General features: G+C 43.3%; 1 protein-coding gene across 2 annotated transcripts; it reads left to right on the top strand.

Annotated features, from left to right (window-relative positions):
- Positions 1-9: 9 nt before the first annotated feature.
- Positions 10-26,850, top strand: LOC129711512 (lysosomal amino acid transporter 1 homolog). Of its 2 annotated transcripts, XM_055659160.1 has the most exons (9): positions 10-268; positions 9,372-9,541; positions 10,627-10,871; positions 15,694-15,823; positions 16,846-16,933; positions 19,594-19,745; positions 20,614-20,706; positions 21,309-21,494; positions 23,482-26,850. In XM_055659160.1, exons 3-9 carry the CDS (start codon positions 10,696-10,698, stop codon positions 23,566-23,568), a joined length of 912 nt encoding a protein of 303 aa, XP_055515135.1. In that variant the 5' UTR covers positions 10-268; positions 9,372-9,541; positions 10,627-10,695; the 3' UTR covers positions 23,569-26,850. The 2 variants fall into 2 exon arrangements, with proteins under 2 accessions (XP_055515135.1, XP_055515136.1); XM_055659161.1 differs by lacking the exons at positions 10-268; positions 9,372-9,541 and having other exon boundaries at positions 10,735-10,871; positions 15,698-15,823.
- Positions 26,851-27,468: the final 618 nt, after the last annotated feature.

A 27,468-nucleotide genomic window follows, 5' to 3' on the forward strand; every position in this document is an offset into this window, starting at 1 on the left:
GGCCTGAGGTGACGCATCAAACAAATGGCCGGCTGTCTCTGCACCACCTTCTCAGCCCAGGGCACCGCCTCATGTGGAAACTGAAGACATTCCTGCACTGTTCCATGGCACCAGCCTGTGCCAGGTAATCCCACACCCGGGCAGGCAGGCCGGCCTGGGGAGGGCGAGGCCTTTCAAAACCAACTCTAGAGCTTGTGTGCAAGATGGAAAACTAGTGGTGGGCTGGCTACAAATTGTCTGGCCTAGAAAATTAGCAAATCAAGTTCAAGTGAGTTTATTGTCATGTGTCCCTGTATAGGACAATGAAATTCTTGCTTTGCTTCAGCACACAGAACATAGTAGGCATTTACTACAAAACAGATCAGTGTGTCCATATACCATGATATAAATATATACACACGTGAATAAATTAGAGGGTCAACAGCTATTCAACTTCTTCTGTGAAGTTCCATAACAAGTAAAATTGTTCCAAAAATATGTAATGTAATGTCAATCTCACCATTCCTTTCAGGACAATATTAGCCAACTTAGCAAATGGTAAATGACGGCCAACAGCTGAAAACATCTCTTAAACTTCTCATGTGATGGATGCTCCATAACAAGTAAAATAAATAATTGTTCCAAAATTGTAATATAATGGCAATCTGACCATTCCTTTCTGGACAATGCTCTGGTTTCTTTTTAGTCCCTGAAAGAATAACTCTGGTTATTTTATTTTCTTGGGGACCACCGTACTTGTATTATAATCCAAGAAATGTCATTAACCATTTCAATTGTTCTTAAGTTAAAAAAGATTTATCTCGTACAAGTAAACAAGGTTACTTTTATTTTTTAACATATCAACCTGATCAGCTCATTGCCAGAAATAACCTCAACTATATGATCACTCTTCCCTCCCCCAATCTACCCTTAACCTACCCAACTTCCAATTAAGACTTGAAGCATTCCCTAACAATGCTGTCATCTCTAAGAGCGCTTAACAATGGGGGATATCAAGCAAAGAAAATAAAACTAATCATGGCATGCGTGAATTGGCTGCATGACATAACGTCTGTTGTTCAAATAGCATGCTGCTTGCATGCTCCTCATTTTTTGGTATCACTTAAACACTGTGATAATACAGAACTTTTTAAGTAAGGATGTTTATTGGCCAAGTATTCACATACAAGGAATTTGCCTTGGTGCTGTGCCCACATGTAACAACATGACATACAGTGATAGTTGCGAATGACTCAGAAAGCACGAAACATTAATAATATTAAAACAATAATGATAAAACACCATTGATCAAGCATGTGAACCAACAAAATACCAGATCTAAGGGAGGCTATAGATTTTTGGCTGTCGAGTAGAGCAACTACTCGTGGATAAAAACTGTTTTTATGTCTGGCTGTGACAGCTTTGACAATCCGGAGTCGCCTTCCAGAGGGAAGCGATTCAAAGAGTTTGTGGTCAGGGTGAGAGGGGTCAGAGATGATCTTGCCCGCTCGCTTCCCTCGCTTGCCCTCTCCATTTCCTCATTTTTCATTTACCGTTCACCCCATCTCTTTAATTTCCAATTTGTACTTGTCTACAATCGTTTCTTTACGTACTGTGTACTGGTTTACGATATTTTACAGAGTTATGCGGCACCACCCAGTTGCCTAATTAAACAAGCCGGCTTTATACTTATTTAAAAATCATTGTGCATTTCTGATGAAAGGTCATCAGCCAACAACGTTAACGCTGTTTCACTTCACCTATACAGAATCATTTAAGGAGTTCTCATTTTTATTGTATGGCATGTAGTAGTTGGAAAGGCAAACATAGCTCTGTAAAAGCTTCAAAAGTAGAAATGTTAATGTTGAAAACATAAAAGATGTGTTTTATTTGTTTAAGGAGATGAGTCACCGGTTAATAGTACCCCAGGAAGTTCTGAATATGCAAATGGATATTCTGATTATCATTGGCCATTTCGGTTGTTCATAAATTAATAAGATTTCTCTCTCATAAATGTAAATAAGGTGACTTTTATTCTTAACCTATCAACGTGATCATCTAGTTGCCATAAATAACCTCTTCCCTCCCCCATTGCCCTTTATCCAACTTCCAAAATTATTATTGGAGGAATTCATACATTGAATTCAATCAACCATTGTCATCATCAGCGTACAAGATGTCCACCTTCTTGACATTTAATTCAACCTGTGTTCTACAGCTGTACAACTTATTTGAAGTTGATAACCGTATTTCACAGATTTACACTTTCTCTGTACTGGGCAACTTTAACAATAAGAATACGTATGTCAGGCGGTTGGTCATCAACAACAGCTTGGCTTTTGACACCATCATCCCCTCCAAGCTTGTTACCAAACTCAGGGAACTGACTGTGCAGCCCTATGCAACTGGAACCTTGACTTCCTCATGAACAGACCACAATCAGAATGAATTGGCAAGAACACTTCCTCCTCGATAACCATCAGCACCGGAGCACTTCAGAAGCCGCGTGCTCAGCCCACTGGTCTACTCACTCTGTACTCATGACTATGTAGACACACAGTTCCAACACCTTTTTTAATTTGCCAATGACACCACTGTTGTTGGACGAATTATGGATAATGATGTATAGGAGAGAGATTGATAATCTGATTGAATGGTGCAGGAACAACAACCTTGCTCTCAGTGTCAGCAACACCAGGGAGCTTATTGTTGACTTCAGAAGAGGGAAATTGAAGATCCATGAACCTGTCGGTGGTGGAGAGAGTCAACAACTTGAATTTCTTGGGTGGACTCAAAATGCTGGAGTAACTCAGCGAGTGAGGCAGCTGGAGAGAAGGAATGGGCGACGTTTCAGGTCGAGACCCTTCTTTAGGCTGATGTCAGTGGTGGGGAGCGGGACAAGGATAGAATGTAGTCGGAGACAGTAAGACTAGTGGGAGAACTGGGAAGTGGAAGAGGATGGAGAGAGAAAGCAAGGGCTATCTGAAGTTAGAGAAGTCAATGTTCATACCACTAGGGTGTAAACTACCCAAGCAAAATATGAGATGCTGTTCCTCCAATTTGTGCTGGGCCTCATTCTGACAATGGAGGAGGCCCAGGACAGAAAGGTCAGATTAGGAATGGGAGGGGGAGTTGAGGTGCTGAGCTGCTGGAAGATCAGGTAAGTTAAGACAGACTGAGCGGAGGTGTTCAGTGAAACGATCGCCGAGTCTGCACTTGGTCTCGCCGATGTAGAGAAGTTAACACCTGGAACAGCGGATACAGTAGATGAGGTTGGAGGAGGTGCAAGTGAACCTCTGCCTCACCTGGAAAGACTTTTTGTGCCCTTGGATGGAGTCGAGGGGGGAGTTAAAGGGACAGGTGTTGCTTCTCCTGCGGTTGCACGGTAAAGTACCTGGGGATGGGGTGGTTTGGGTGGGAAGGGAGAGTTGACCAGGGAATATTGGAGGGAACGGTCTCTCCTGAAAGCAGAAAGGGATGGAGATGGGAAGATGTGGCGAGTAGTGGGATCCCGTTGGAGGTGGTGAAAATGTTGGAGGATTATATGCTGTATGCGATGGCTGATGGGGTGGAAAGTGAGGACAAGGGGGACTCTGTCCATGTTACGAATGGGCGGAGGGGGAGTAAGAGCGGAGCTGTGGGATATCGAGGAGACCCTTTTGAAAGAATCATCTATAATGGAAGAGGGGAACCCCCGTTTCCTAAAGCATGAGGACATTTCCAATGCCCTGGTATGGAACACCTCATCCTGGGCGCAGATGCGGTGTAGACGGAGGAATTGGGCGTGCATATCACTGAAGATTTGTCCTAGGCCCAGGACATTGATGCAATCATACAGAACGTTTCTACTTTGTTACAAGATTGAAGAGATTGGGCGTGTCGAGAAATACTCTCTTGAACTTTTACAAGGAGGGAGCATATTAACTGTATGACGGCCTGGTTCGGTAAAGACCCACACAATCTCGGCCATGCTCTCATTTCACTACTACCATCAGGCAGAAGGTGTAGGAGTCTGAAAACTGTGACCACCAGGTTCAGGAACAGCGTCTTCCCAACAACCATCAGGTTCTTGAAAATGACACGGCATTCTGAAGGATGACGTTACAACTCACTTTGAGAACACATTCATTATCTTTTGCCATTGTATCGTGTGGCCTACACAACTTTTGTTGTATCAGATTCTCATTCCCTCACTGCCAGCCTTCAGCCAACCCATCATACAAACTTGGCTTCCAGCTTCTCTTTTTGACTCCACCACCTCCAGTTTAAACTCCATTTGGAATATTTTGGAGGACCAAGAAACCAAGAACCAAGAACTTCCCTTCCCCAATTCTCTTGATCTGCTATTCCTTTGTGGCTTCCTATATTCCTCTTTCACCAATGCTACCTTGCTTTGTTCTTCAGCAACATAAGTACAAATAATATTTTGATAATAACTATTTGATTTGTGTTACGTTAGGGTGGCACAGTGGCGCAGCAGTTGAGTTGTTGCCTTACAGCGCCAGAGGCCCGGTTTTGATCCTAACTACGGGTGCTGTCTGTACGGAGTTTTTACTTTTTCACTGTGACCACGTGGGTTTCCTCTGGGAGCACTGGTTTCCCATCCCACACATCAAAGATGTACAGGTTTGTAGGTTAATTGGCTTTGGTAAAAATTGTAAAATGTCCCTAGTGTGTAGGAACATGTTGGTGTATGGGGTGATCGCTGGTTGGCGCGGACTCGGTGAGCCCATGGGCCTGTTTTACCACACTGTGTCTCTAAAGTCTAAAGTTATGCTTAACTCAGAGTAGGTTTGGTCCAGTACATCTATAAACAAAATTGTCAGCTTGCTTCAATTGCCCACATGTTTATCTAATGTGCCAGAACTTGTGGACTGAATCTGTTTAATACCTAACTTGAAGTGCAGCAACCCCAAGAAAACATTTCCCTTGACGTTGCACAGGAGTGTCAGTAAAATATTATATATTCAGGGTCTGATTTATGTTGGAACGTACAATAATTGACAGTTCCAAATGAGGTAGATGCCATTTTACCAGATCATTTGATTAGAAGTGGGGTTGCCAAACAAAATTGTGATGTACAAAATGTACAGTACAAAATTATGTGAATCTATTTTTAAGTTTAGTTTCTGGTCCACATACATCATAACAAGTGCTAACTGCCTTGCATGTAATTAAGTTAATTTTCTTTTCTCGAAAACTCTTATCAACCACTGCAGATTGCAACAAAAAAAAGTTATTCATAAATAATCATGAAGTGCAGAGCGCTTATTATTGGCATACTGTGCAAGCCAATGAATTGAAAACAGGATGGCTTTTGACTTCCAGCAAATAATCTTTTAAAGAGCAAGGGAGAATATTGGTGACCCAATTTAAAACTGGTTGAAATTAAGATAAGTGGTCTGCAAATGAATAATTTGAACCTCAAGTTCTGTTGAACAGGTTGGCCCTGTTTCCAAAATAGCAGATAAACACCATTTTGCCTTGGTGCCAGAGGTAGTTTTATGATCCCCAGGAATGACACCTTATACAGCAAACTTCAGAATTAACACTGTCATTTGGTGTCATTGATTTTCCACATTCAGCAAATATTCTGCGTTAAAATCAACACAAATCTTCCCTTCTGGTTTGTAAAATAGTCCTAACCAATGTTGCTAACCCTTTCTGAAGAAGGGTCTCGACCCGAAACGCCACCAATTCCTTTTCTCCAGAGATGCTGTCTGACCCACTGATTTACTCCATCTTTTTGAGCCTATCTTGCGAAATTAGGAACACCACTCACTGCATGTCATGGCCGGGGGCACATCATAACAGAAGGACTTAAAACAGGATTGGCATGCAGGAATTGAGGGGGAGTTTATTGTGGTGCTTGTGGAATGGAGAAGGCAAATTGCTAGCACTAAGCGTGAAGATTGGGCAATGCTTACTTACTCTTATTAGGGATAGTCAGCAAGACTTTGTGTGGGGGGACAGGTCATGTGCTACAAATGTGACTGAAATTTTGAAGAAGTGACAAAAATAATGGATTGAATAGAGCAGTGGAATAGGACAAAATCTTTGACCAGGTCCTTCATGGTAGGCTGATCCATTGAGGTAACGTGGGATCCATGGAGACGAGTAAATTGGATTCAAATTGGCTAGGCCATGGAAGATAATGGATAGTAGTGGAAGGGAGTTATTCTGATGGAGGCCTGTGATCGGTGGAGTTCTGCAATGTTCAGTTCTGCGACCTTTGTTGTGTATATGTACAACCGATCTGGATGAAAATGTAGAGGACTGACTAGGAAATTGGGAGAGGTGTGGATGGTGAGTTAGATCATTTGGAAATACGGGCCAAAGAATGGGAATTGGCGTTTAATCCAGACAAGCGTGATATATTAATGTCAGATGTTAGAGGAAAGTATATTGAGGCAAGACCTTTGGGAGCATTAATGTACAAAGGGATCTTGGGATGGTCCCAGAAAGTGGCAACACAAGCAGATAAAGTTGCAGACTGCCTTGAGAGATGCAGGTATTAAAGTAGAGATGCCACATTGTAGCTTTATAAAACTCTGGTTGAGCCACATTTGGAGCACTGTGTGTAGCTGATCGCTGCACTACAGGAAGAACATGCAGGCTTTGGAGAGGGTGCAGGAGAGGGTTCACCAGGATGTTGCCTGGATCAGAATGCATTAGCTAACTAGGACAAACTTGGGTTGTTTTCTCTGGAACATCGAAGGCCTATTAGATCTAAGAGGAAGGGTCTGCAGGTGCTGTTTTACACTGAAGATAGACATAAAATACTGGAGTAATTTTAGTGGGCCAGGCAGCATCTCTGAAGAGAAGGAATGGGTGACATTTCGGGTCAAGGCCCTTCTTCAGAGTTACTCCGGCATTTTGTGTCGTTCTTCCCTATTAGAAGTATATCAGGTTATGAGAGTTATAAATACGGTGGAAATCTTTTGCAAGGGTGGAAATGTCATATTCAAGAGAGCCCAGGTTTATAGTGAGAAGGGAGATCTATGAGGAAAGTATTTTTGCAGCGAGAGAGAGAGAGTGATAGTGCTTGGAATGGGCTGCCAAGGGAATCCTTGGAAGCAGATACGATAGTGATGTTTAGCATGCATTTAGACAGACACATGAACAGGTGTGTATTGGAGGAATATCGATCACTACAGACCGATGTGCAATTTATATTGGCATCATGGTCTACATAAACATGGTGAGCCAAAGGGCCTATCCTAGAATTCTATGTTGGGGAAAGGGAGCTGAGTCAAAAAAGGAGAAGGGTTATGGTTATTAATGACGTAATCATTGCGGAAGTGATGGTGTGGTTATTCTGTGGAAATTTTGTTCAAACTGCAAAATTTAACTTGAATACATTACCTACGTTTTAACATAAATTCGTGACTTTTTTTTCTCCTGGGGAAATATGCATCAAGATCTTTTGATGTATTTTAAGCCTCTCTTCAAACTTGTATTAACCTTTGCGCTTTTTTTCTCTCTGTCATCATGCTGCAAACGTCCTGAAATTTTATCCTACAAGGTTTCTGCCCAAACATTGAATAGCGAGGTAGACACTAAATTGATATGTATTGATTTTCCCACGGTCAATATGTAATAGTAATTGAAACAAATGAAGCCAAGCAGCGTATCAAGCGCAGACTCGCCGATCGTTTCGCTGAACACCTTCGCTCAGTTTTAGATTAGATTAGATTGGATTCAACTGGTTAAAACAATATGTACAATGTTGATATATTGATCTAAGAATCTGCCTAGGCCTACGCGATCTCCCAGTTGCCAAACAGTTTAACTCCCTTTCCCATTCCCACACTGACCTTTCTGACCTGGGCTTCTGGGGAGAAGGAAAGGGTGACATTTCGGATCGAGATCGACATTTCAGACTGAACTATCAGTTGATTGGATCAACACTGAATGTAATAATGATATGACTATGATCTGTAATAAACCTTGTAAAGGGCCTGTCCCACTGTACGAGGTAATTCAAGAGCTCTCCCAAGTTTCCCGATTCGAACTCGGAGAATTACGGTAATAGTCGTTCGTAGGTACTCGGGGCTCTCGTGGACATTTTTCAGTGCTGAAAAAACTTCACGAGTTACCGCGTTTCCCGAGTATCTGCCGTTAGCATTACGAGCCGCTACGAGACATCCACGAGCTCCGACGTAGCCACTACGTACATTCTACGTACTTACCACGAATTAGATTTTTTTTAAAACTCGGGAGAGCTCTTGAATTACCTCGTACAGTGGGACAGGCCCTTAATAGTGAAAGACTTGAAGAGTGGATGTGGAAAGTTTCCATGAGTGGGAGAGTCTAGGACTAGATAGAGGTCATAGCCGCAGAATTAAAGGATGTTCCTTTAGATATAGATGATGAGGATTTATTGGACTTACATGTACAGTAGGAAAGTTGCTTTCAGTGCATACATACAATTTAGCCAAAAAATGGAAACAGAAAACGTCAAAAACATAGAAGGGGGAGGATGGGGGGGGAATAGGTGCACAATTTCTGCGACGCTACATACATATATACATATGGAAGTCCGTGTTGGGCAGTGAAGTCAGTGCATGTGTGAATTAGAATTAATAGTAGTTATAATTCTCGGAAAGCAACTATTCCTGAGTCTATTTGTCCTGGGACCTATAGCGCCTTCCAGGAGGGCAGCAGGTCGAACAGTCCAAACGCAGGATGGGAGCTGTCTTAATGATCTTATTTGGAAACCCTGCTAAAACCGAGATGTAGAAGAACTTTTTTCACAGGGAGAGTGGTGAAATCTCCTCTGCGCTGTCCTAGTTACAGAGGCCTCTCCCTGTCTGCCAGGTGCAGTTGCCATTGGCTATATTTAAGAGCAGTAGTTAGCAGGGCCCTCGTGGCTAAGGGGATCAGGGGGAAGAAGGAGAGAAGGCAGGTTTCGGGATAGGAGGGTTTCTTTAGTAGAATTATTTGCCACTGATGGCTGTGGAGACCGCCAATGGATATTTTTAAGGCAGGGATTGATAGATTCTTGATTAGTACGGGTCTCAGGTGTTATAGGGAGAAGGCAGGAGAATGTGGTCGTGAGGGAGAGATCAGCTATGATTGAATGGCAGAGTGAACGATGGGCCGAATGGCTTAAATCTGCTGCTAGAACCTATGACCTCTACACCAAAGATTATAGAGCTCTGCTCTATATTCTTTGCTCTACACTGCTCTTATGGAAGATTTTGTTTCAAAATATGATGTATGTTCTTGTAAAAATGCGAGTTAGCAGCCAGAACTCGGGTCCTTCCTGTCTCCTAGAGTGCAAGGGTGGGATTTATTTTTGATGGGGGTGGGGGGGAAAAAATGATAATGCTTATGCAGAATGCCACTGCCGTGAGTTGCTACTGCAGCGTTTTGTGTTCATCCTGCAGCGTCCTCGCCTGGCCCGGGGCCAGCCAGTTTGTGAATGAACGCCGGCCCCAGATGCCTGTCAATCACCCGAGCCCGACGTCAGCGCCCATCTCTCGTGACCCGGGCCCGTCATGTGACGCCCGGTTCAGTCTGCAAGTGTCAGCGGTCGCGGCAGCTCCCGGCTAGAAGTGTGAGTTTTATCCTTAATCTAATATAGATAATGTTACATCTGCCCCGTGTAGTGGGAGGAAACGGTGCATTGGTTCTCCCTGTGTATGGGAGCAGTAAAACCAGGGGTGTAGTCAGTAGGTATTGTGTAAGGCAGACTAGAAAAACAAAGATCCTATAGCGCTATGGGATCTTTGGACAGAAATGCTGGAGAAACTCAGCGGGTGAGGCAGCATCTATGGAGCGAAGGAAATAGGCAACGTTTCGGGACGAAACGTTGCCTATTTCCTTCGCTCCATAGATGCTGCCTCACCCGCTGAGTTTCTCCAGCATTTTTTTTGTCTGTCTTCGATTTCCCAGCATATGCAGTTCCTTCTTAAACAGGTATTGTGTGAGTAAGATTTTTATTGTTTTGCAATGTGCAATTGCTTCAAGCCGTTTGGACGGTTCAAGAAATCACATCGGATCAGATGCATTTTTTTTGTTGTTGCTGTCAGTAATAGCCATGGACCACGGTAAAAACGAGATGAGAAGAACTTTTTCACACAGAGAGTGGTGAGTCTCTGGAACTCTCTGCCGCAGAGGGTAGTCGAGGCCAGTTCATTGGCTATATTTAAGAGGGAGTTAGATGTGGCCCTTGTGGCTAAGGGGATCAGAGGGTATGGAGAGAAGGCAGGTACGGGATACTGAGTTGGATGATCAGCCATGATCATATTGAATGGCGGTGCAGGCTCGAAGGGCCGAATGGCCTACTCCTGCACCTAATTTCTATGTTTCTATTTTCTATTTTTTAAAGCAGGGCAACTGATCGCATGCAAATGATTCTGAGCTTTCCCTGGGAAGAACCAACCTTCTACACAGCTTTCCTTCGTGCAATTGGCTCCCACCACCCGCCGTGAGGGCAAATTTCGGCTTTAACAAATTTATTTCGCTGCTTAATTTGCTTGAGCATTTGCACATTCATCGATGGCAGACTGGGATTGATGTCATATGGGAGGTACAGTGAAGGGTGGATGTAGGAATGTCTGGTCTTGTAAACGTTTATGAAATAAGTACACATTTTGTAAAAAAAATTAAACGGCATTTCATTTTTTTTCTCCTTCGCAGTACTGACTGGGCTGTTGGCTCTGAAGTTATTTTGTGGACAAAACAAACTTGAGTAATACTGTGCAAACAATGCTGTGGTACATCTTAGCTCCACAAAAGCGCGTGGGAAATTATACCACCGACTGTCCGAATGGGTCCTATATTATTTGGGACATTCTCCAGGCGTGCACTGAAGATGCCAGAGACGTAGCAAGCATAACGTTGGGATTGTTTTCTGTCATCTGTTTCATGTTTTCAGCTTTCCCGTAAGTATAAATTACTCGAATCCCAATTAAATTAGAGCTACAGATGGACACAAAGTGCCGGAGTAACTCAGTGGCTCAGGCAGCATCTCTGGAGTAAAAGGATAAGTAGTGTTTCGGTCAGGATCCTTCTTCAGACGTCTTGAGTCTGAAGTTGGGTGCCTACCTGAAATGTCACCTATCCTTTTTCTCCAGAGGTGCTGCCTGATCTGCTGAGTTACTCAAGCATTTTGTGTCCATCTTTGGTATAAACCAGCATCTGCAGTTATTTGTTTCTACAAGGAACTACAGATGCTGGTTTACAAAAAAAAAGACACAAAATCCTGGAGTAACTCAGCAGTTCAGCATCTCTGGAGCACATGGATGGATGATGACATTTTGGTTGGAACCCTTCTTCAGACTGATTGTGTTAAAGTGTGGGGGGGGGGGGGGGGGAGAAAGCTGGAAGAGAGGAGAAACTGAACAAAGCTTAGTAAGTGATGGGTAGATACAGGTCAGTTGTTGGGCAGATGGTTGCACAAAGCCCGGAGATGAAAAGACAAAAGGTGTGAGATAAGGAGAGGAGAAATGCAAATTGTGAAGTCAGCAGGAGGAATATAGGTTAAAAAAAAAGACACAAAGTGTTGGAGTGACTCTGATTGTAGCCATGATCACAGTGATGGCGGTGCTGGCTCGAAGGGCCGAATGGCCTACTCCTGCACCTATTGTCTATTGTCTAAGTCGGGAACTCTGGAGAACAAGGATAGATGATATTTTGAGTTGAGACCTTTCTTCAGACTGACCCATTATGTCACTTATTGTGTTCTCCATAGATGCTGCCTGACCCGCTGAGTTATTTCAGCACTTTGAATCCTCGTTTGTAAACCAGCATCTGCAATTACTTGTTTCTTGTTCCCAAGATGTAGTACAGAACACCACAGGAGATCCCTTTTCCCTGTGGATATCAAACTGTACAACTCATCCACTGTCTGTTGTAGGGTAGACTGAGACTGACTTCCCCATTCCCCCCCCCCCCCCCCCCCCCCCATCCCCCCCCCCCCCATCCAATCCCCCCAATCCTTGCACATCCCCAATCATTTCCACTTCTCACTTGAATTTCATGTTTCATGAATCTTGTGTTTATGACTGTAGGCAGATCAATTTCCCTCCTGGGATAAATAAAGTTCTGTCGTATCATATTGTTCTGAATAGAATATTGGTGGAAGGGGAGGGGGGGGGGAGGGAGAAATGGATGCATCCACATGGGGCACAGGGAAGGGGGTGGAATTGAGGTGGAACTATACTTGTAATTATATATTTTGACTAAAGTGATTAGACTGATTGGCAGATAGCATTAAGGATAATCCCAAGAGATTTTATAAGCACATATAGGGGAAAGGGGTAACCAGGGAGAGGGGGACCAGGGACCCCCCAGGAATCAAAGCAGTCAACTCTGTGTGGAGCCACAGGAGATGGGCAAGGTCCTTAATGAGTATTTCTCCTCTGTTTTTAGCGCGGAGAAAGGCAGGAGGAATGGAGATCTAGAGGTAGTCACTGGAAGTGTCTTGAGAGCAGTTAGTATTACGGTCGCAGAGGTGCTGAAGGTCCTGACGCGTATGAGAAAAGTGTACAAAATCACGAGAGGAATAGATTGGATGGATGCACAGAGTCTCTTGCTCAGAGTTGGAGAATCGAGAACCTGGGGACATAGGTTTAAGGTGAAGGGCGAAATATTTAATAGGAACCCGAGGGGTAACTTTTTCTGGCAAAGGGTGGTAGGTATATGGAACGAGCTGCTGGAGGAGGTAGTTGAGGCAGGTACTATCGCAGCATTTAAGAATAATTTAGACGGGTATAAGGATAGGACGGGTTTGGAGGGATATGGGCCAAATGCAGGCAGATGGGGCTAGTGTAGATGGGACATATTGGCCAGTGTGGGCAAGTTGGGCCGAAGGTCCTGTTTCCACGATGTATGACTATGAAATCGAAGATTATTTCAATGGCAGTATCATATTTCTATGTAGACAAATTGCAACAACATCATAAACAAGAAAAACTGGAAATGTGAAATAAGAGTCTAATCACCATTGTTTAAACATGCGCTGATACATGTTTTGTGGTTCTTCGAGAATAACAGGCCTAGGCTTGTCCCACTCCCGCCTTTCTTTTCCAGCTTTTCTTTTCTATTCCTATTAATCTGAAGAAGGTCGGGCCCAAATCATCGCTTATCCATACCTCCTGAGATGTTGCCTGACCCGCTGAGTTCCTCCAGCACTTTGTGCTTTGCCCAGTTGAGCAGTATTCTGTGGTTAGTTGAAAAAACCCCCGAAACTAAGCAAAAAGCCATGACGCAAACAGATTGAGGAAATAAAGTGCAACTTGCATCATTGTGCAATGTGACTCGGTTTGTGTGTACAAAGTATACTCCATTATTTCCAGCAGGCAAGTCTTTTATCTGTCTGTTTGTTGAGTTTAGTTTAGAGATACAGCATGTAAACAGGCCCTTCAGCCCATTGTCCAAACCAACCATCACACTAGTTCTATGTTATCCCACTTTCTCTTCCATTCCCTGCACAGTAGGGGAAATTTCCAGAGGACAATTAACCTACAAACCTGCACGCCTTAGTGATGTTGGAGGAAACTGGAGCACCCGGAGGAAACCTATGTGATTGTAGGGGGAACGTGCAAACTCCACACAGGCAGCACCGGGGTCAGGATCAAACCCGGGTCGCTGCTGCTATGAGGCAGCAGTTCTACTAGCTGCGACACTGTTCACCCCTATTCTGAAAACACTTGATCGTTCTGGGATGTAAATTCCATCACTACCAGTTGCTCACAACACATTATTCAAATAATCTAGTTCATGAACAGCTTAGAGAAGATGAAATGTTTAACTCTGGGTAAACCTCAGTTTTCATTTGGATGACCAGAAAGCACAAATTCAAATGAGTACAGGATCAACCTTTCTTCATACATCAATCCTGTCTTCCCAGGAATCAACCTCATGGACTTTCCCTGCAGTGCCTTCATTGCAAGGACACCAACACTACAAATGTAATACATACAGTTGCGTGAAAACTTCCTGACTCCAGTCACTCCCTCTTCTCCCCTCTCCCCATCAGGCAAGAGGTACAGAAGTGTGAAAACACACACCTCCAGACTCAGGGACAGTTTCTTCCCAGCTGCTATTAGGCAACTGAATCATTCTATCAACCACTAGGGAGCAGTCCTGAACTACTATCTACCTTATTGGAGACCCTTGGACAATCTTTGATAAGACTTTACTGGACTTTATCCTGCACTAATCATTATTCCCTTTATCATGTATCTGTACATCATTGTAATCATGTATTGTCTTTCCGCTGACTGGTTAGCACACAACCTAAGCTTTTCACTGCACTTCGGTACACATGACAATGAACTAAACAAACTAGCTAATTTATCTCAAGCAATAAAGGATATTTTTACCTTCCATTCACCTTTCTAATTACTTGCAACACCTGGATGCTAACTTCATCTGTTTCGCACTCAATATTCTTCAAATCCAGTTACAACGTAACTGCAGAAAAGCACTCCTGAATCATCCAAAGAGAAGAAAATCTTCTTGATTAGCATGGGTGTCAGGGGTTATCAGCTGAAGGCAGGAGAATGGGGTTGAGAGGGAACTCATTTCACCACTGCCATCAGGAAGAAGGTACAGGAGCCTGAAAACTGTAATGTCCAGGTTCAGGAACAGCTTCTTCCCTTCAGCCATCAGGCTATGAAACATAACGAATAAGCTCTGAGCTCTGAACTTCAAAACTATATTATTAGTGCACTATATTTGTTATTTATTGAACTTGTTTTTCTTTTTTTTTTCTCTTCCCCCGTTATGTACTATGTTTACATATTCACGTATTCTGTTGTGCTGCAGCAAGTACGAATTTCATTGTCCCATCCGGGACATCTATACATCTATCTATTCTATTTCTTTTCTATTATTATATAAAACTCTGTGGCTGCCGCCTGCCGGCCGTCCGTCCGTCCGGCTGCCTTTCTGCCTTTTGATTCGTTGACGGCTGCTCCTTCCTATCAGCTTCCAACACACTTCAAAACCAAGTTGCAAGACAGGAACACTGAACTTTTCACCTCAATGGGATATCACACCAAGTGCTTCAACAGGAGGGGGAGGGCCAATTGGTATTGCAATTGGAACTGCTGCAGCAGGCAGGGAAGGCGCAATTGGAATTTTTTTTTAATCTACTGCTGAGGGAATGGCTTCAGTTCCGTGGGAGGAGACGGGTGCATGGTGGAATATTGGGTTGGGGGATCACACCATTGGGGGAGCAGACCCAACGGGTCTGCACTTGGTCTAGTATGACAATAAAACCACGATGGATCAGCCATGATTGAATGGTAGAGTAGACTTGATGGGCCGAATGGCCTAATTCTGCTCCTAAAGCTTATGAACATGAAATAACAGGGTAGAAGTAGGTGAACTTATAACTTGACTGGATAAATACAATTGTCAATTTATTTTCCAGCCTCTGTCTATAATGCATTTAGAGTGAAAGCACTAAGGTATTATTTTCAGTGGTAGACAAAAATGCTGGAGAAACTCAGCAGATGAGGCAGCATCTATGGAGCGAAGGAAATAGGCAACGTTTCGGGTCGAAACCCTAGGATTTCGACCCGAAACGTTGCCTATTTCCTTCGTTCCATAGATGCTGCCTCACCCGTTGAGTTTCTCCAGCATTTTTGTCTACCTTCGATTTTCCAGCTTCTGCTGTTCCTTCTTAAACTTATTATTTTCAGTGTTTTGTTTCCCTGTTGAGGAATGTTACCAAGTAACTCCCTTTTTATTTAGACAGTGTTACAGTTCCTACAAGAATGGGAACATGGACGAAGCTCTCTCTCTCTGGTTCCTCTTGGGTTGGTTGGGAGGTGACTCGTGCAATTTTCTTGGTGCTTTCCTGGCTCAACAATTGCCTCTGCAGGTAAATGATCGCTGTTTGGTAAACTGCTAAGAGTATTATATGCACGGAATGCTTTTGGTATTACAGGTGCGGAATAATCTGCGTTCAAAATTGGATACCTCAAGTGTTGGAGTAACTCAGCGGGTCAGGCAGCATCTCTGGAGGAAATGAATAGATGACGTTTCGGGTCGGAACCCTTCTTCAGACTTATATATCAAACATAGAAAATAGGCGCAGGAGTAGGCCATTCGGCCCTTCGAGCCTGCACCGCCATTCAATATGATCATGGCTGATCATCCAAAATCAGTACCCCGTTCCTGCTTGTTCCCCCCCATATCCCTTGATTTAATTAGCCCTAAGAGCAAAATCTAACTTCTTCAGATTCTTCACAGTCTAAAGAAGGGTTCTGACCTAAATAAAATCACCTATTATTTTACCCCAGAGATGTTGCCTGACCCACTGAGTTACTTCAGCACTTTGTGTCTATCTTTGGTATAAACCAGCACCTGCAGTTCCTTCCTACACCAAAATTGAATGTAATTATAATATGACTTTGATCTGCAATAAACAAAGGCCCCATCATAGGCTAGATCCACTAAATTACCCATTCAAGTTAATATTATTGCATTGTGTGTCAGTATTGCAGGATAAGAATTAATTTGCTGTATCTTATAAAGGTTTGGGTTTCTGTAGATTCTATAAGATTATTTTTTATAGTATCCCATTAGGCCAGAGATTCAGAGGATATAGAGTTAAGGTGAGAGCGACAAGATTTCATAGGAACCGGAGGGACAAATTTGTCTCTCAGATGCTGGTCGGTATATGAAACGAGCTGCTAGAGGAGGTAGTTGAGGCAAATACCATAACAGCCCTTAAAAGATAGTTGGATAGGGAAGGTTTTTGTGAGATATGGGTCAAACACAGGCAAATGTGTAGATGGGACATCTTAGTTAGCATGGAGGGGTTGGGCCAAAGTCCCTGTTTCCATGCTGTATGGCTGTGACTCTACCTCATATTTCCACGGTTGTTATTCACTCTTTCAGACTTACACCGCTGTGTACTACGTGATAGTAGACATAGTCATGGTCTCGCTGTATTGTTACTACAAACTGAAGAACCGATCCAGACCAGGTGAGCTACTCTTTCCCAACTGCTGTTGCTCCATACGTTTTGAGGTCCTTTACCAAATTCTCTGTTCTTCTCATAAGTATTAAACCAACTGAGACAGTTTTTTTCCTCATGTCATGAGTATAGAAGCTGGGATGTAATGTTAAAATTGTACAAGGCATTGGTGAGACCAAATCTGGAGTATGGTGTACAATTTTGGTTGCCCAATTATAGGAAGGATGTCAACAAAATAGAGAGAGTACAGAGGAGATTTACTAGAATGTTGCCTGGGTGTCAACAACTAAGTTACAGAGATAGGTTGAATAAGTTAGGTCTTTATTCTCTGGAGCGCAGAAGGTTAAGGGGGGACTTGATAGAGGTCTTTAAAATGATGAGAGGGATAGACAGAGTTGATGTGGACAAGCTTTTCCCTTTGAGAATAGGGAAGATTCAAACAAGAGGACATGACTTCAGAATTAAGGGACAGAAGTTTAGGGGTAACATGAGGGGGAACTTCTTTACTCAGAGAGTGGTAGCGTTGTGGAATGAGCTCCCAGTGGAAGTGGTGGAGGCAGGTTCGTTGGTATCATTTAAAAATAAATTGGATAGGCATATGGATGAGAAGGAAATGGAGGGTTATGGTATGAGTGCAGGCAGGTGGGGCTAAGGGAAAAAAAGTTGTGTCGGCACGGACTTGTAGGGCCGAGATGGCCTGTTTCCGTGCTGTAATTGTTATATGGTTATATGTCGTGCCATAGATATAACGTGCTTCGTAAAGGTGCAGTCAAGCACACACTGCGTGCTCACTCATAGAATCATAATGACAATAAAGAAACAGGCCAGTCAGCCCATGCGCCCCTTCTGCACTGGGCTAATCATAACAATCACAGTTTTACAGATTAAGTGCCTAATATATTAATTAGATGGGACATGTTGGCCGGTGTGGGCAGGTTGAGCTGAAGGGCTTGTTTCCATGTCGTAAGCCTCAATGGCCTCGTATTTTATCCTTTACAAACCTATAATATTATAGTCTAACCAACATCACTGAACTGATATAGATCTATTTTCTTTAGCTGCTCATAATAGGACAACCGTCTCACCCAGGGAATTAGCCAGTTTGAATGGCCTCTTATGTCCCTTCTTAAATAAGTAGAACAAAAGATCCCCTTGGCCCTTGTGGCTAAGGGGATCAGTGGGTATGGAGAGAAGGCAGGTACGGGATACTGAGTTGGATGATCAGCCATGATCATATTAAATGGCGGTGCAGGCTCGAAGGGCCGAATGGCCTACTCCTGCACCTAATTTCTATGTTTCTATGTTTCTAAAACCATGCATTCTATTCCAGACACGGCCAATTCCCTTCTCAGTTGTGACAATGCTCTATTTTTAAACTCCAACCACCAAGACAGAGAGGCAAAGATGGCAATTGCTTTCTTAATAGCTATCTTAATTGCTTGTTCTACTTGCCTGCAAACTTGTGTTTCATGCTCAGATTTATGGTGTCTCTCCATTTAGATGATGCTAAGCAGGGTCTCGACCCACAACGTCGCCTACACCTTTTCTCCATAGATGCTGCCTCACCCGCTGAGTTTCTCCAGCATTTTTTGTCTACTTTCCATTTGGATGATAATCTAAGTTTTGTTGCACATCGGAGAAAAGCACCTCATCTTTTGATTGAGCCTTTAGTAGTTTGCATTCTATTTAGTGCATTCTGAGCTATTTGAATAGATTACTTGAGCTCATTCTGGGCAATTAGATGCAGACCAACCTCCCTTCTATTGACTCAATTTATACCTTGGCAAAGCCTGCAGCACAATCAAGGATGAGTCACATCCTGAAAACTCCCTCTTCTCCCCTCTCCCATCAGACACAAAGTATAGAAATATGAAAACGCCCACCTCCAGATTCAGGGACAGTTTCTTTCAAGCTGTTATCAGGCATCCTACTGCAACCAGAAAGCAGTGCTGAACCTCTTTGGTGACCCTCAGACTATCCTTGATTGGACTTTGCTGGCTTCACCTTGCACTAAACGTTATTCCCTTATCATGTATCTATACACTGTAAATGGCCTCGATTGTAATCATGTGTTGTCTTTCTGCTGACTGGATAGCACGCAACAAAAGCTTTTCACTGTACCTCGGTACACGTGACAATAAACTAATCCAAACTAAACTTGTAATTTAAAACTCATCGAGTTGTATTTTGCGGGTGCAGCAGCATCTATGGAGAAACTCAGCGGGTTTCTGAAGAAGGGTTTCGGCCCGAAACGTTTCCTATTTCCTTCGCTCCATAGATGCTGCTGCACCCGCTGAGTTTCTCCAGCTTTTTTGTGTACCTTCGATTCTCCAGCATCTGCAGTTCCTTCTTAAATTGTAAACATGTTCCGTTGTCATTTCTATGTTGCACCATTTCCTGCTTTGAAAAATGTAAACATCCTGTATTCCACCCTATCAAAAATTTTGTTTTTCCTGCTTAGATACATATTTCGACATTGTCTGGTTCTGATGAAAGTGGACAAACATTACATTTTTATTACTTTTTCCATCTAGAGGTTGTTCTCTGGTCTACTGAATATTTCCAGCACTTGTTATTTTTTTAAACTCTTCACTAAGCAAATGCAGCAAACTCTTTCTAAGTGTCGAAATATTTTGCTGCAAATAATCCAAAACTGTGTTTTCTTACAGATGGGACTGCAATTAATATTGTTGTCATGTTTGTGATGCTTGGAGCAGCTGGTTCCTTAATACCGGGCAGCCATGTAATATATCCAATCGGAGAAAAATCAAGATTTAATAAACGCTCTCTTTTGGCTATTCCACAATTATCTGCTAATCAGGTCAGTTTCTAACTTGAGAATTTGCACAAACGATACCGCTTGCCCCGGTCTATTGTGCAGGATAGAATTGCCCCTAATGATGCTAGTGTACGGGGATAGCTGGTCAGCACAGACTCAGTGGGCCGAAGGGCCTGTTTTCACGCTGTATCTCTGAACCAAACTATGATATATCTTGATCTTCATAATTACTACAAGCTTGTACTGCAACGTATAGTAAATTTACATTGACCACAAGCTACAGGGAGAAGACAATAGACAATAGGTGCAGGAGTAGGCCATTTGGCCCTTCGAGCCAGCACTCGAGAAGTTGGATAGACTTGGATTATTTTCCCTGGAATGTCCGAGATTCAGGGGAGACTTGATAGAAGTTTATAAAATTATAAGAGGGTAGGGTATATAGGGTAGACAGCCAGACCCTTTATGCCCAGGGTGGAAATGTCCAAAACTAGAGGGCGTGGCTTTTAGGTGAGAGGGGGAAAGTTTATTGGAGATGTGCAGGGCAATTGTTTTTTACACAGAGCAGCAGGGATCTGGCACGCACTACAATCCGGTGGTGGTGGAGGCAGATACGATAATGGCGTTTCAGATGCTTTTAGATAAAGCACATGGAAGCGCAGGGAATAGAGGGATATGGATCGTGTGCAGGCAGATGGCCACACGTTTGACACAAACATTGCTATAGAAGCCTCTTGCATGTTTTCACACATTAAAAGCAACATATAGTTCCTGAAAATCCTAAGATTTAATTACATGAAAAAGAGTTCAGCTGCTGCTCATTTTCGATATGACCTTGTGCTTGTTTTCTTTTTAATTTGTTTTGCAAACTGTTTAATCTGTAATTTTGAGGGGGTTTTTTTTTTCTTTGCAGGCATTTACTCCCACAGAAATCAGTGGATTTGTAATTGGATCATTCTCATCAGTATTCTACCTGGCATCCAGGTTGCCTCAGCTGTGCAGAAATGTAAGTGCGTTTCAGGTTAATAAACTGGATAGGTGGGCAAATGGGGCTAGCATAGCTTGGGACGAGATGGGCCAAAGGGCTTGTTTCCGTGCCTTATGACTGACTCCATTAAGGTTCCTAAGTTCATGCGAGGAGCAGATTTAGGCTGTTCAGCCCCCAAGCCAACTCTGCCATTCAATCATGGCTGATCTATCTTTCCCTCTCAAACCCATTCCATGAATATTAAAAGCATTGTTCAGTATTGATGCTATATGGAATTCACAAAATCCAGAACACTCATTCTCCATAGAAGGAACATTCGAAGTCAAACATATATCAGGTAAGCTGGGTCAGGGAACTGATTCATCCCACCACAACCAGAGAGCAGTGCTGGACTACTATCTACCTCTTTGGCGACCCTCAGACTGTCCTTGATCGGACTTTGCTGGCTTTAGCTTGCGCTAAACGTTATTCCCTTATCCTGTACCTACACACTGTAATTGGCTCGATTGTAATCATGTTTTGTCTCTCCGCTGACTGGTTAGCACGCATCATCGTACCTCGGTACACGTGACAATAAACTAACTCTGTAATTTATACATTTTTCTCAATTTATTCCGCAGATGAAAAGGAAGTCTACCAAAGGCATATCCCTTTCCCTCTTCGCCCTGATGATTATAGGGAATCTTACATATGGCCTGAGTGTGCTGCTGAAGGTCCCGAGACGAGGGCAAACCGAGGCTAACTACGTGGTGCATCATCTTCCCTGGCTGGTGGGCAGCTTGGGGACCATGGCGCTTGATATAATGGTATCCTTTACTTGCCCAAAAATCCTTTCTTTCCTCCAGAGGTACCTTGTGGCCAGATAGCCAGCAGCTAGTCTACTTGGAGACCTATGTTAGGTCTGGAGAGAAGAATGGGTGACGATTCGGGTGGGGACCCCGGAGACTTCGAGACGTGTAGTTGGTTGCTGACAGCTATGTTTCCACTGGTCTGTTAATGGATGTGGAGGCTATGGAGAGGGTGCAACAGAGTTTGCCAGTATGCTCTTCTAACTTTCTTCCTCCCCCCACCCCTGCCGTCAATCTGAAGAAAGGTCCTGACCTGAAATATCACCTATCCATGTTCTCCAGGGATGCTGCCTGACCTGCTGAATTACTCCAGCATTTTGTGTCTTTCTTTACCAGAATGATGTCTGGATTAGGGGTTAGTTTAAGAAAGAACTGCAGATGCTGGAAAAATCGAAGGTAGACAAAAATGCTGGAGAAACTCAGCGGGTGAGGCAGCATCAGTGGAGCGAAGAAATAGGTGACGTTTCGGTCGAGACCATCCTTGGAAGGAATAGGTGACGTTTCGGGTCGAGACCCTTTGGGTCTCGACCCGAAACGTCACCTATTCCTTCGCTCCATAGATGCTGCCTCACCCGCTGAATTTCTCCAGCATTTTTCGTCGACTCCGGATTAGACGAAGGAGGGGTTGAACAAACTTGGGTTGTATTCTCTAGAGCGTTCTCTGGAGGTTGAGAGGCGATCTGATAGAAGTATATCAAATTATGAGGGGCATCGATAGGGGGAACGGTGAAAGCCTTTTTCCCAGGGTGGAAATGTCAAAGACTAGAAGGCATGAAGGCTTAAAGGTGAGAGAGGGGCAGAGTTGAAAGGAGATGCTGGGGTTGGTGGTGGAGGCAGATATGCTCATGGCATCTAAGAGGCTCATGGATAGGCACATGGAAATGCAGGGACAGGAGGGATGTGGACTGTGTACAGGCAGATGAGGAGGTTAGTTTATCTTGGCATCATGTTTGGGAGCCTGTTCCTGTGCTGTTTTCCACGTTCTCATAGCGTTATGTGGATGGCACGATGGCGCAGCGGTAAGAGTTGCTGCCCTACAGCGCTTGCAGCGCCGGAGACTCCGGGTTTTCGATCCCAACTACGTGCACTGTCTGCGCAGAGTTTGTGCGTTCTCCCCGCACCTGCTTGGGTTTTCTCCGAGAACTTCGGTTTCCTCCCACACTCCAAAGACGTACAGATTTGTAGGTTAATTGGTTTTGTAAATGTAAAAATATATTGTCCCTAGTGTGTGTGTGTGTGTGTGTGTAGGGTAGTGTTAATGTGCGGGGATCACTGGTCAGCACGGACCTGGTGGGCCGAAGGGCCTGTTTCCGCGCTGCATCGTCATTCCTATAACACGGTGCCCAAAACTGACCAAAACTATACCCTAAATGTGGCCTCACCAATGTCTTGTATAACTGCAACATGACTATTCAATAGGCCATGATCCGGGGGAGAGCTTTCCCCCACCTCTCCCCAATACATCAGACAGAGTATTGAGTATAGAGTTTAAGAAGGAACTGCAGATGCTGGAAAATCGTAGGTACACAAAAATGCTGGAGGAACTCAGCGGGTGCAGCAGCATCTATGGAGCGAAGGAAATAGGCAACGTTTCGGGCCGAAACCCGGGCCGAAGGGTTTCGGCCCGAAATGTTGTCTATTTCCTTCGCTCCACAGATGCTGCTGCACCCGCTGAGTTCCTCCAGCATTTTTGTGTACCTACGATTTTCCAGCATCTGCAGTTCCTTCTTAAACTCTGTACTCAATATATCTGTCTGATGTATTAGGGAGAGGTGGGGGGAAAGTTCTCCCCCGGATCATGGCCTGCTGTGTGACCTGGATCATCTAGAAAGCTCAGCAGTCATCCTGGGTGTCAAAAATTGTTTTTTTCTGATTTTTCTTTTATGTTTGTGATTGCCAAAATCATTTTGACGTTGACATTTGTTTCTCCTTAATGACACCTCAGATTTTAATTCAATTTGCTATATATAAAAAACAGAGCTCCGAAAGTGAACTATTAATTCCTAAAGTACCACGGAAATCGTTACACTAGTGGGGACATCTCTTAAGTAACGGGAAGCTACTTCCACCAGCTGAACCGGGCAGAACCAGGTTCATTTTAGAAGCATTCCAAATTCTTGCTGGATCTCAGCGCATTCATTAATCTTGACTATAAATATATATATTTTGCAAATATCCTCGAGTCCCAGACGCTCGCTTTGTAAGAACTCGCCGCACAATCCGGAACTTCAAGCATCATCATGTTCCAACTGGTTGAAGAGGATCAATCAATGCACATCAGTGTTAATATCTTTGGAAATCAGTGGACGAGAAAAAATTGAATGAAAGATCAGGGAAAAAATAGTGTAAAATCTTATCTAATCATTTCGTGTGAGGCAGTACGTTTTTGTCTACCTCAAAATAATTGTGGGCCTGTCCACTGAACTGCAACATGCCATCGCTTTCCTTATCCGTGTATAATGAATGCTGCTGCGGATACATTGGAGGCTGATGTCAACATTTAACATCAACAGGCCTTTTTTTACGTTGGTCAGTGATTTTGATCGTGAATGCTTGGAAGAGGAGTCGGATCAAATCTCACACCAGCAGATGCTGTCGTCCAGAAATTAACTGGCCAATATTGTGTTACAACTCGGGAGGCCTGGTAACGCTACCGAGACAAGATTGTTATTCTTGTCCATCTTGCAATAATTTAATTTACCAGTGGGTTTTCATTAGACTTTTATTGAATCTGAAATACCAATAGAAATATTCACCTGTTTAAAAATAGAAGGAAGCACTGGACATCACAGTGGTGCATGCAGCTGGTAGAACTACTGCCACTGTGGCCCAGTGACCCACCTTCAATCCTTACCTCTGATGCTGTGTTCTCTCTGTAACTGGTTTCCTGCGGGTGCTCTGGTTTCCACCCACATCCAAATGAAACGTGTGGGTTTAGCAGGCAACTGGCCACGGTGAAATGGCCCTGTTGTGTAGACGCGTTGCCAAATTTGTTGTGGGGATGGTGGTTGACGGAATTTGGTGTAAAAGTGGATGTTGACTTAGTGGGCCTGTTTCCATGTTGTGTGTCTCAACTCTACGGCAGTCCTGGTGAAAATATTGCCTGGTGTGGTGATGAGCCGTTCCAAACGGGTGGCCCAATCTGTTATTCCTTGTTTCTGCTGATTATTGGTGATGACATTCCTAAGGTAGAGAAGCATAAGGACGTTGGACAAGTTGCAGATTTCTGTCCAGGTGTCAGAGCTTGGCCATGTCTAGGCAATGTCTCCAGGTAAACATGCACTGGGGCTTGGCCATCACACATTCCAAAGTTGACTATCCAACTGACACTTGATGGGATATGACCACTGGAGCTGAATTAGGCCATTCGGCCCATCGAGTCTACTCCACCGTACAATCACGGCCGATCTATCTTTCCTTCTCAACCCCAGTCTCCTGCTTTCTCCCCATAACGACACATTTACTAATCAAGAATCTGTTAAAGAATCTGCTTTTAAAAATATCCTTGTACCCCAACAGGACTTTGGGGTATAGAGGAAGGTTCTGGGCAGCTAATGATAAACACAGTTCTAGTTTTGGAAGCCATCATCAGTGTTTCAATTGAAACATGATATGCCTTGTGTGAACTCCAGTGACAAGATCAAGGCAAAGTATTATCCAGTCCCTTCAGATAATTGTCCAACTACTTATATACCTTGACATTGCATTATGTTCTAACCATTCAAGGTAATTTATTTTCCTCCTGATAATCATACAACTAATTGGCATGGAGACAGATTATTTCACTCTGCAGAGTCCATGCCAAACAAGTTTGCATACTGGGCTAGTCCCATTTGCATTTGGCCCACAACCCTCTAAACCTTTCCTATCCACATCTGTCCAAATGTATTTTAAAAGTCCTAATTGTATCCGCTTCTATAGCTTCCTGTGACATCTCCTTCCAGATATGGACTAATCTCAGTTTAAAAAAAATTGCCCCTGAGATCTATTTTCAACTCCTCCCTTCTCACCTTAAGCCTATGCCCCCTAGTATTTGAATCCTCTATCCCGGGGAAAAAGACCGTGAGCGTTCAGTTTTATCATGATATAGTACACCTCAATTAAATCAATCCTCAGCTTCCTGCATTCCAAAGAAAAAAGTTTCAGCCAAACCAAAGTTTTCCCTATAACTCTGGGCCACGGGCCCAGGTAACTTCCTTGTTTCTTTGTCAATAACATTTAGATATGCTCTATCTATATTCCTCACAGTTTATTCAATTTGCTCACTTTTTAAAACTCCTTTTTAAAACTCAGTGTTAGTGTCACCTCGTTTAATTTTACCTCGAGAATATCAGCGTTATTATAATGCAAAAGAAGTCAAATATAGAAGGATAGATCCTTTGATAAGTTGCACTTTACATAAACGAGTTGATGTGTAAAAATGTACTCTGATTCTCATCAAAGTAGCAATATTTTAAAATTGCACTTTAATTTAAGAACTTTTTATTTAGCCATTTTTTGGAATGAAACCAGAGTCTCTTCCATGTGTGCTATCTGAAAATAGAACGCTCTTGCTGCCTGGGTTTCATCAGCGGCAGAACCCAGTTCCAAGTCCTGGACTCGATGCTACTTGAAAGTAATGAAATCGAGATCTGTCGGACAAATGTGTTGGGTTTTTTGTTTATCTCCCAATGCTGAACCTGTCCATTAATGGTTAACGCAGTCCCGTGTGGGCAAGATGCCAACCTGCCTACACCAGGGCCCCTACATCATTATTATAATCAACTAGAACTTCAGGCTGTGCTTCCACACTTCATTGTCTGAAACGTTGTGACGCTGATCTGAACTCGACTAGCCGCTCCTCACATTTAACAACATTTAATTTAAAAATATGCACCAAAGTTTGGCCTTTTAAAAAATAAATAAAAAATGGGAGGATGTGCAATTGATTGCAGATCATGTGATGCCAGCAAGGCCTTCCCTCCTGATAGCCTCACATCAATTACTAATGTCATTGTTTCATTTATACTTGTTCTGAGTCAATAGTTGGTGTGACCTTTGCATTCCCTTCAATTCCCACCCGGGTTAAGTTCCTGTATATTCCACTCTGCTTTTGACTTGGTTACCTTCCCTGTTGATTCGGTTTAAACAGTATAATTTCCAAGGTGCTAGTGAGGACAAAACGGCTTCTGTTTTTCTCTGCATGTAGCAGAAAAATCGCACCACTAAGCCGGTGAGCAAAAGGATTTGGTGTCTGTGTGCAGATTTCCCTCTGGGCAACATGGTATCTGATTCTCTAATCTAGTGCAAGTATTTGTTGCACTCGTGTTAAACTCTTAACTCTTCTAACTTGTCAGGGCTACCTGTGTTTGGGGGTCTCATAACTTAAAGAAACTGTATGAAGAGGGACATGTGACCCTGATATCTCGCCGGGTGGGTGGGTGGTTGAACGCTGCCTGAGCTAGGATCCTCTATCAACCCTGAATACATCTTTCTGGACGGCATTTGACAAAGCCGGGTGTCTGATAGTCCTTGGAGAGGTCAAATGACAGGAAAATCCATTGATGGGAGGGCAGGAGAGATGAGGGGGGAAAATGTAACTCTTTTTTTCTATTGCCTTAAAGACGTCGTTCAGGATGCATTAAATGTTCATACGTTCTAGGGGCAGAAATAGGCCATTTGGCCCATCAAGTCTGTTCCTCCATTCAATCATGGTTGATCTATCTGTACCTCTCATCCCCATTCTCCTCCCTTCTCCCCATAACCCCAACACCTTTAAATATACAACAATTGCACATGTGCCGTGGTAGAAAGGAATAGAGATCCCATTGACCCCATTCTACCATTTACTTAGATCAAGTCAATTCAATACAATACTTTGATCTTTTTTTATTCGCAGCCTTTTAAATCTTCTCCACTTCACCAAAATCTGTCAACTCAATGTTCTCGTTTA

Source organism: Leucoraja erinacea, chromosome 30, assembly GCF_028641065.1.
Source record: "Leucoraja erinacea ecotype New England chromosome 30, Leri_hhj_1, whole genome shotgun sequence".
Lineage (NCBI taxonomy): Eukaryota > Metazoa > Chordata > Chondrichthyes > Rajiformes > Rajidae > Leucoraja > Leucoraja erinaceus.